This window comes from Dipodomys ordii, unplaced genomic scaffold, assembly GCF_000151885.1.
Source record: "Dipodomys ordii isolate 6190 unplaced genomic scaffold, Dord_2.0 Scaffold49, whole genome shotgun sequence".
NCBI classification, from domain to species: Eukaryota; Metazoa; Chordata; class Mammalia; order Rodentia; family Heteromyidae; genus Dipodomys; species Dipodomys ordii.
This window is the reverse complement of record NW_012267265.1, coordinates 4,984,664-4,995,198: the sequence shown is the minus strand read 5'-3', so window position 1 is coordinate 4,995,198 and position 10,535 is coordinate 4,984,664. Positions and strand designations below refer to the sequence as shown.

General features: G+C 43.2%; 1 protein-coding gene across 2 annotated transcripts in view; it reads right to left on the bottom strand.

Annotated features, from left to right (window-relative positions):
- Positions 1-9,091, bottom strand: part of Uso1 (USO1 vesicle transport factor) — an 87,712-nt gene extending 78,621 nt beyond the window's left edge. Inside the window, exon 1 of one of the 2 annotated variants that reach the window (XM_013020213.1) lies at positions 8,794-9,091. In XM_013020213.1, the coding sequence (XP_012875667.1) occupies positions 8,794-8,859 (66 nt within the window). In that variant the 5' untranslated portion in view covers positions 8,860-9,091. The remainder of the gene's footprint in view (positions 1-8,793) is intronic. The other variant, XM_013020212.1, reaches the window with a different exon arrangement.
- Between the last annotated feature and the right edge of the window lie 1,444 nt (positions 9,092-10,535).

Here is a 10,535-nt window from a genome sequence, read left to right as displayed (position 1 = left end):
AAAATTAAAAAAAATATTTTATCAGAAAGGAATTCTAGGAAGTAGAAATGGGTTTTTGTGGTGGTGGTGTTAGTTTTTGCTTTTTTTTTCTTCTTGTTGGGGGGGTGACAAATCGGGAATGTTGAAAGGAGGGAGGAAGGCTAAACAAATGCAGTCATGCTATTTAATATACATTATGTGGAAAATGAACTAAGTAATTTGTGGGCAGGGACTGGAGGAGGAAACTGGGGGAAAGAAAAGGAACAGGTGAGGGGGGGAGGGGGGAGGCTGGGAAGGGATGTGAAGGGTAAACCAAAGGAGGAGGCTGCAATGCTTGGTAAGAAATGTACGCATTATCCTGCCCATGTAATTGTAACTCCTCTGTACAGTATGTTCACAAATAAAATAAAATTAAACTAAAAAAAAAAAAACAATTAACCACCAGAAAAAAAAAAGAAAAGGAACAGGTGACACTGTCTAAAAATGACGTACTCATTACATGATTTATGAAATATATCTCCTCTGTATAACACTGTAATAACAATAAAATTGTATTTTAAAAAATATACAGAAAAACACATCAACAAGCTGGGGGCTGGTGACTCACACCTATAATCCTATCTCAGTTCAAAGTCAGCCAAGAAAATCTGAGACTCTTAAGTCCGATACTACCAAAGGAACTGGAAGCGGGGCTGTGGCTCAAGTGCTAGAGCGCTAATGTTGAAATAAGCTCAGGGACTGCACCCAGGCCTGAGTTCAAGCCCCAGGACCAAGGGAAAAAACAAAACAACACACACACAACACACACACACACACAACAAGCTGGGTGCCAATTGCTCATGCTTTTAATCCTAGCTAATCAAAAGGCTGAGATCTGGAAGGTGATGGTTATAGCCAGAACAGGCACAAAGTTTGTGAGTCCATCTCCACTCAACTCCCTACTGGCTGTCTTCAAACTGTGTTCCTCAGCCTCCTGAGTAGCCAGAATTATAGGCATGAAACATTGGTGCCTGGTTAAAATAGTGAGTAATTTTATAGCACATTTTACAACTGTGAAAAAAAAAACCCTGTCTGTTGAAGATACTTTGAACTTACTAGGAAAGATATTTGGTTAACAAGTTAACCTTGCATATTGTTTTGTTTTGCTTTTCCCAGTTCTGGGGTTTGAACTGAGGGCCTGGGCACTTGTCCCTGAGCTTCTTTTGCTGAGGCTGAGATCTGAGGATCGTGTTTGAAAGCCTCCCAGACAGGAAAGTCCAAGGGACTCTTAGCTCTGCCCAGAAAAAGCTGGAAGTGGTGTTGTGGCTCAAGCAATAGAGCATTAGCCTTAAGCCAAAGAAGCTCAGGGAGAGCTCCCAAGCCTAGTGTTCAAGCCTTAGAACAGGGAAAAAAGAAAAAAAAAAAAGATGTTTTCAGGAAAGAAAAGGTCCTAAATATTTTCAAATTGTTAAAGACTATCTTTTTTTTCAATGTACAAAAATGTCAGCTTCAGATGATAAGATAAATTGAATATAGACCATTGTGTGCCTTTCCTTCTGGTCTAGCAATCTGATTCAAATTGTATAAATATATTTTAGTAACAAGATATATCTTATTCCATTTCAAATTTATTTTCATATATGACTTAAAAAACTGGGATAAGATTTTATATTTTCTGATAGGATATATAGCTTAGCTCTATTTAAACTTAAATAAAAAATTTTAAACATAGGAGCAAAAATGTAGGGGTTTTGTTTTTTGGGTTTTGTTTTTGTTTTTGTTTTTGTTTTGCTTTTTTAGTTTTTTGCCTGTTCTGGGGCTTAAACTCAAAGCCTTGGGGACTGAGCTTTTTATTAACTTTTTTACCCATTTTTTATTGTTATTATAAAGGTGATATGCAAAGGAATTACAAGTCAGATAAAAAGTGCTTTTCTGGGCTGGGAATGCAGCTTCATGGTGGAATGCTTGCCTCCTCAGAACCACATAAACAGAACAGGCCAGAAATCGTGCCATAGCTCAAGTGGTAGAGCACAGAGAGGCTCAAGTACAGACCCCAGGCCCTGAGTTCAAGCCCCAGGATTGCCCCACCAAAAAAAGAGTGTATTTCTTTTTGAACAGTGTCACCCTTTTCCTTGCTCTGTTTTCCCCTCCTGTCCCCACCCACAAGTTGTACAGTTCATTTTCAACACAGTATCTAGTGAGTACACTGCTGCTTTGCTCAAGGCTAGTGCTCTACCACTTGAGCCACAGTTCTACTTCTGTGTTTTTGTGCTTAATTGAAGATGGATTTTCCTGCCTGGATTGGCTTCAAACCTCAATCCTCACATCTCAACCTCCTGAGTAGCTAGGATTACAGGCTTGAGCCACTGGCACCCAGCAAATTGAGGTATTTTAAGTTTGTTTCTTTTCTTAAATTATTTTGAAAATAAAACTGAAACCTTTACTCTAAACGCAAAAAAAAAAATCAGTTACCAATAAATTATATTTTTTAAAAGCTGGTATCAGATACATATTCACTTAAAAGAAATATATTTGTGTGTATATGTGTGTGTACATATATATATATATATATATATATATATATATATAGTGCTGAATTTTAAAAAATTAGCTAGGTGGTTTATCCCTATAAGCCTATTTACTTAGGAAGTTGAGATCTGAGGATCAGGGTTTGAAGCTAGCTGGGGCAGTAAAGCTTACAAATCTCCAATTAGGCTGAGAACATGGCTTAGTGGTAGACAGCTTGCCTAGCATGTATGAAGCCCAGAATCCCATTCCTCAGTACCACATAAACAGAAAAAGCCAGAGTGGTGCTGTGGCTCAAGTGGTAGAGTGCTAGCTTTGAGCACAGAGTGGTTCAGGGACAGCGCCCAGGCCCTGAGTTCAAAATAAAATAAAATAAAATATATCTCCAATTCACCATCAAATAGTTAAACTAGAGTGTGTGACTCAAGTGGTAGAGCATCAGCTCTGAGTTATAAGGCCTAACAAGAGTGAAAACTCTGAATTCAAGCTCTAGGGACCAGCACAAAAGAAAACAAAAAACAAAAACAAAACATTAGAAAGATAAATACTAAACTTCATTTAAAAAAAATTCTGGGGCTCGGAAGGTGGCTCAGTGGTAGAGTGCTTGCCTAGCATGCATGAGGCCCTGGGTTCCATTCCTCAGTACCACATAAGCAGAAAAAGCCGGAAGTGGTGCTGTGGCTTAAGTGGTAGACCCCACGACTAGAAAAAAAAAATTCTGGTGATGGAAAGTGGGGTGGGAAAGAAGAGCCAATTTTAGACTATATAGTAATTTAGCTTATTTATTTATTGTTGTTGGTCATGGGGTTTGAACTCGGGGCCTGGGCACTATCCCTGAGCTCTTCAGCTCAAGGCAAGCACTCTACCACTTGAGCCACAGCGCCACTTCTGGTCTTCTGGTGGTAAATTGGAGATAAGAATCTCACAGATTTTCCTGCCAGGTCTGGCTCTGAACCTCAGACTTCAGCCTCCTAAGTATCTAGGATTACAGGCATGAGCCACCGGCGCCCAGCCATGATACTCTTATACTGAATTAATCACAGAAAAAGCCAGAAATGAAACTGTGGTTCAAATGGTAGAGCACTAGCTTTGAGCCAAAGGAGCTCAGGGACATTGCTCAGGTCCAGAGTTGAAGCTGTTGGACCCACAAAAAAAAAAAAAAAAAAGGAGTCATTGCCTAAACAACATCTTTATACCAGCCCAGTTACTCTTAACTAAGATTATGAAAAGAGAAGTACAGTACAATCAATAATGTAACTTTCACTAGGTGCTGGTAACTCACACCTGTAATCCTAGCTACTCAGAAGGCTGAGATCTGAGATCATGATTTGAAGCCAGCACAGGCAGAAGAGTCAGTGACACTCTTAGCTCCAGAAAAAGCTGGAAGTGGAGCTGTGGCTCAAATGGTAGAATGCTAACCTTGAGCTAAAGAAGGTCAGTGAGGGCTGGGAAGGTGGCTCAGTGGTAAAGCGCTTGCCTTGCATGCCTGAGGCCCTGGGTTCGATTCCTCAGCACCACATAAGCAAAAAGAAAAAAGCCAGAAGTGGTGCTGTGGCTCAAGTGGTAGAGCACTAGCCTTGAGCTGAAAAGCTGAGGGACAGCGCCCAGACCCAGAGTTCAGGCCCCACGACTGGACCCAAAAAAAAAAAAAAAAAGTCAGTGATAGTGCACAGGCCCAGAGTTCCAGTCCCAGGATTGGCAAAAAACAATAATAATAATAACAACAATATAACTTTCCACACTATTACTATCATAACAACAATATAACTTTCTCAAACAATACCTAAGTTCAATAAAATTATCAGCTGAAGACATAGAGTTCAAACCCCATACCAGAAAAAAGTACTTTTTTAGTAAACTAGTATTTGTAAGTTGCTATGATTATAGATCTGTCACTTCTTTTAAGACTGTAACTTTAGCCGGGTGCTGGTGGCTCACGCCTGTAATCCTAGCTACTCAGGAGGCTGAGATCTGAGGATCGAGGTTCAAAGCCAGCCCGGGCAGGAGAGACCGTGAGACTCCTATCTCCAATAAACCACCAGAAAACCGGAAGTGGCGCTGTAGCTCAAGTGGTAGAGCGCTCGCCTTGAGCTGAAGAGCTGAGGGACAGTGCCCAGGCCCAGAGTTCAAGCCCCATGGCCGACCAAAAAAAAAAAAAAAGACTGTAACTTAAAAAAAAAATTACTGCAGAGATTCATGCCTATAATCCTAGCTACTTGGCAGGGTGAAATCAGGAGGATCATAGTTTGAGGCCAGGAGGATTGGGAAACTGGGAGAAAAACACAGGAGGGGGAAACAATGTTGGAAAAGAAATATATTCATTACTTCACTTATGTAACCATAACCCTTCTCTATGTCATCTTTACAATCATGTAAAAAAAAATTTAAAGTTTGAGACCTTCTTCTCAATAAAATAAGCTGGGCATGGTGGAACCTATGCATCTATCATCCAGCTATGGTAGCAAGTATAGATAGGAGGACTAAAATCCAGTAGCCTGGTGGGAAAAGTAACACCTCATCTCAAAAGTAACCAAAGCAAAAATAGGCTAGAATGCTTGCCTACCAAGTGCAAAGCCCAGGGTTTAAACACCAGATCTAGTTTATTTTTAAAACAACAACCTTACTGATCATCTAGTAGTTGAATATGCTCACCTGGAATGTCCAAGGCCCTGGGTTCACTCTCTACTAGGAAGAGGGGAGATTATAAGGGTTAGGTATATAAAAGGTAGAATGCTAGCCATATGCCACAGCTCATGCCTATAATGGGCTAAAATGTGGAGGATCACAATTTGAGGCCAGCCCAAACAGAAAAGTTCATGAGACTCCATCTCCAAATAGCCAGTAAAAAGCAAGACTGTAGGTGTGTTGAACATGCTTAAGGCCCTGAGTTCAAACCCTACTTCTTTAGTATACTAAAGGATGATATAGAAATTAAGAGATCCCAAGCTTTGATAAGTCAAATACCCAGGTCAGATCAAAGCATCAATTAAAGAATCTAATATTACACTAGGCATTCCTTTGAAGCTCTATAAATTCTAAATTAATGACTCCTTATTGTACTTCCTGTTAGAATGTGATGGAAAAATAAATTTTATTTATACTGTAACTCAGAGTGTACTGATTCTCTTCAGAAGTCAATGTGCTTTTTTAAATTTTAAGTGTACACACTCAAAAGTTAAACAGTAACAGGCTCACTTTCCTTTTATTTATACAATATACAAAAGTGACACTTGAGGCTGGGAATGTGGTTTAGTGGTAGAGTGTTTGCTTAGCATGCATGAAGCTCCGAGTTTGATTCCTCACTACCACTTAAACAGAAAAGGCCAAAAGTGGTTGAGCATTAGCCTTGAGCACCAAGAGGCTCAAGGACAAAGCCCAGGCCCTGAGTTCAAGCCTCACAATCAACCAAAAAAACAAGGTGACACTTGAGCATCATTTTGAAATCATGATGTAAAAACTATGTTTAGTGATAAGCTCAAAGTGTTCTAGTACTAGCTATAAAATACGCTGCAAATTGCTTTGGTGACTGTAAAAGGAGGCTTGATCTGGGTGGTCTGCAGGGAGCCTTCTTGATTTAAAATCTGTACTCCAGCCCGACACTGGTGTCTCACACCTGTAATCATAGGCACTCAGGAGGCTGAGATGTGAAGATAGCAGTTCAAAACCAGCCAGGGCAGGACTCTTATCTCCAACTAACCACCAAAACACAGGAAGTAGGCCTGTTGCTCAAGTGATAGAGCCTTACAGTCTTGAGCAAAAAAGCTTAGGGACAGTACCCAGACACTGAGTTCAGGTCTCAGAACCACCACCAAAAAAAAAAAGCAAGCTGGGTACTGGTAGCTGTAATCCTAGCTACTCAGGAGGCTGAGATTTGAGGATCATGGTTCAAAGCCACCAGAAAACTGGAAGTGGTTCTGTGGCTCAAATGGTAGAGTGCTTGCCTTGAGCTGAGAGTATAGGGACAGTACCAAGGCCCAGAGTTCAAGCCCCACAATCAACAGGAAAAAAAAAAAAAAGAAAAAATAGCAGGAGTCACAGTTTTACTTAGAAAGGTATTTGCTGGGCTGGGAAGGTGGCTCAGTGGTAGAATGTTTGCCTTGCATGCATGAGGCCCTGGGTTTGATTCCTCAGCACCACATAAGCAGAAAAAACCAGAAGTGGCACTGTGGCTCAAATGGTAGAGGGCTAGCCTTGAGCTGAAGAGCTGAGGGACAGTGCCCAAGCCCAGAGTTCAAGCCCCATGATCACCAAAAAAAGGTATTTGCCATCTCTCACCTTTTCAATCAAAAGTAGAGCATCAGGACTCAAATCAAGGTCCAATTTCAATTGCAAGCTCTAATAAGATGCAACACAGAATTGGGGGGGGGAGGGGTAAAGACCGTTCAAAAAGAAATGTACTCATTCCCTCCTTTATGTAACTGCAACCCCTCTGAACATCACCTCTATAATTTTTTTAAAAGATACAATTCAAAGCATGTGTCTCAGACACCAAAACAAAACAAAGCAGAGGTGAAATGTGGTAACCTGGAGAAAACATGGTCTTCTACTAAGAGTAGCCTATTATCCTATTACCAAATGGGAATGGTATGTGAAGCCAAATGTCATGTGTGTATATACATAACGAAGGAGGAGGAGACAGACAAGGAGGAGGACTAAGAAAAAGAAGAGGGAGATTAGGTTTTCAAATGAGGCAAAAAGATTCATCACGTTTCAGCTTCTGTTTTCAACAGTTTTATCCTGGTGCTGGGGATTGGGGGTCTGGCTCAGAGATAAGAGAGAATGCCTGGCCATGTGCAAGGCCTTTGGTTCAATCCTCAGTGCACCCCTCCTCAAAATAAATTTCTAACTCAGGCTTAAAACAGTTAATTTTAACATTGCTACATAAATTTCCAAAAGTTCGCAGACACAAACTGAGATATAGGCAGGTATGGCCTGGAATCCTAGCTCTAAAATTTTCCCCAAGTTGGCTGGGAAGGTGGGTCAGTGGTAAGAGTGCTTGCCTTGCATGCATGAGGCCCTGAGTTCGATTCCTCAGCAACACGTAAGCAGAAAAAAGCTGGAAGTGGTGCTGTGGCTCAAGTGGTAGAGTGCTAGCCTTGAGCTGAGGGCCAGCGCCCAGGCCCAGAGTTCAGCCCCCACGACCGACAAAAAATAAAATTAAAAAAAAATATTTTCCTCAAGTTCCATCACCTCCCTAAGCCTCATTACTTTCTTTGTAAAGTGAAGGTATTATCATGTAGATACAGGGTAGTTAAAGATTACAGGAGAATGTGCAATATAAAGAATTCAGCATAGTATCTAACACAGGTGTATGATCTTGACAAATGAAAACTATTATTATTACCTTTTCAGGATCTCAGTACAAGTTTTTCTATGGCAACTATCCAAAGTTCACAATGTCATCACTTTTCTGTAGATCTAGTTATTATTCTCAGTATCTGTCTCTCCTCAAGAGCACCCAGAGTGTGCCCCTTCCTTTGTGTGTCTGCTTGCTTGCTTCCTATTTACTCAATCAATCTCTGCCAAGTTTTCTTACCATTAAATAATAATAATAATTACTACTCTCAAGGCTTAATTGTAGAAAATGTCATATATTATCTTTTCCAGTAGACTAACCAAATTTCAACCATCAAATACTGCTTTTTGATGGCTAGACATTTTTATGGTGCCCTTAAAAAAAACTGTGTAAGATGTGTCCCCCAAAGTGACTTGGGCGTAAAAGAGTTCTACAACCACCCAAGCGAGTGATCTGCCAAATGACATACATTTGGGCGAACCTGAAATATAGGCAAAACGCCCGTCCTTGCAGTTGATGGGCCAGGAGCAGGTGCCCCCAAAGAATATCGTTTTATTCTTAGCCACAAGCTCTTTACCAATCAACAGCTGGGTCTTTAAAACCCTCTTTCCAGTCCTCCCCAAAGCCAACATCTGAAGACCGCGAGAATGAGAACAGGACTTGAGGATTCCCGGGCCAATGGAGTCACAGGGCTGAAGGGAAGGAGGGAGGGGCCCGCGGTCCCGGGGGCGTGGGATGCCGGTCCCAAGCACCTCTGCCTCGGATCGGATCGGTCCAGGGCCAGGTCCCACGGCGGGCCTCGCGGGGTCGGGGGAGCGGTGGGGCGCGGCTGACAGCAGCCGCCGCAATGGGAGAATAACTCGGGGGACCCAGGAAAGGGGGAGAATAGGCAAAAGCGGACAGGAGGCCAGTGACCCCCGCCCCGAGGCCTGCGGTGAGGCTCGGGCGGTGGCCGCCAGGCCCCTGCGTCCTCCGGACCCCTTCCCAAGTCCGGGCCGCGCTGCTCCTCTCACCGTCTCGGCTTCGGTGTGCTGGGGTCCGGCACTCTGACCCCCCATCACCCCGCGGAGGAAATTCATCTTGCAGCTCAGTCACCGGCTGTATCAGCCTCTTCGGGAAAGAAAAGAGAACTTCCCAGGCCCTCCTGCAGGGCCTCGCCCCCAAGTCCGCACTCCGCACGGCCCGGTCGCGGCCACCGCCGCTGCTGCTGACTCCGCCGCAGCCGCTCCAGTCCCCCAACCCCGGAAACAGCCGCCGCCGCTGGCCGACGTGCGCATGCGCGAGGACGTGGCGTTACGTGGCGGCTCGAAGGGCGAAGGCAAAAGGCGAGAGGGGACAGTCGGGATCCTCTGGGCCACGCCCACTGGTTGGGCCCCGCCTCCCGCCGCAGGGACACGCCTCCTCCCTTCCTTCGCAGTTCGCTCCAGCTGGCCGCAGACACCCACGTGGTCGAAGCCCTGCCCAGCCGGCTGGGAGGGTCGGTGTAGACTACGCATTTTGGCTTGTAGGATGTTGTGACAGTCTCCCCGAGGCACCTACTGCAAGCTGTCAAGTCTGGGGTCTTATTTTTTTGTGTGTCGAAAGTGAAATTTGCTTTGGGACAACGTGACAGGTAAGGGGGTCGTGTCCCCAGGGCGGGCTCTGGGGGATTCTTTGGGTTAGCAGGACGATCTTCGTGGTCTTCTGATCCCCGAAAATTGTATTTCTTCACAGGGCTTTGTTTGATGGTTAAAAGGGGGATGCTAGAGACCCTTGATTCCACTGCCATTGGAGGGCGCGCTTCTCAGCTCTTGCTCTTCAAACCTGCTCAGAGGAATTCCTAGATCCAAACACCACCAGGTACACTGCTAATTTTCACGTGTTTTGAAGAAGTAAACCCATCAAACGGATGCCTGCCTTTAGCTTACTGCAATGAGCAAGTCGAAATTAGAAATAATTTGCTCCAACGTGTGATATTTGGTAGTGAGTAGCATAATGTTTTGTTTTTAACTCTCAACTCCTGCATTTTCATTGTTTCTCTTTTAAAAAGGCAAAATGTCATGTCCCCCAGTCAGTGATGCCTATTCCTTTCTAAATGAGACTGACAGGTTCTCATGTTTCTGGAAGAGTCTTATAAATTTCTTGAGCCTGAAAAGCACAGCTAACTAAATGACTCATGTACCTTGGCATCTAATTCACTGTAGGTCTCAAGATACCCTGTTTAAAATTGAGCTCATCATTTTCCCCAGCCTCCTTTACATATATACATATATATATGGCACACAGAAGATGCATATATATGTGTATTGCATATATATACATATGTATGTATATATATGCATCTTCTGTGTGCCCTGTCTCAATAGTACCACTAGCTAAATACTTGCCTAAGCCCAGAAGGAGGAATCTGGGAAGAAAGACTGTGACTTTCCACCTCCTCATGTACAAGCAAGTCAAGTGTATGATGTCTATTTATAGGATATTTCCTTTGCTCTCCATCCTCTCTGCCTGTGACATGGCTTATATTCTTCTCATCATTTCTCAATGAGATTACAAGAATAGCCTCCTTACTAGTCTCTCTGCATTTAACACTGGCTTCCCTCCAATGCATTGCTCAGTTCACCCATGTATAAGCCCCTCCCCAATAAGAAAATACCTGTCCATGTTATTTCCCTTCTTAAAATCATCCACTGGTTCCCCTTAATAAAAGTCCAGATTCTTTAGTTTGCTTGCTATGATCTGGTTCTTGCCTACTTACCAGGTTTTGCCTCTGCCA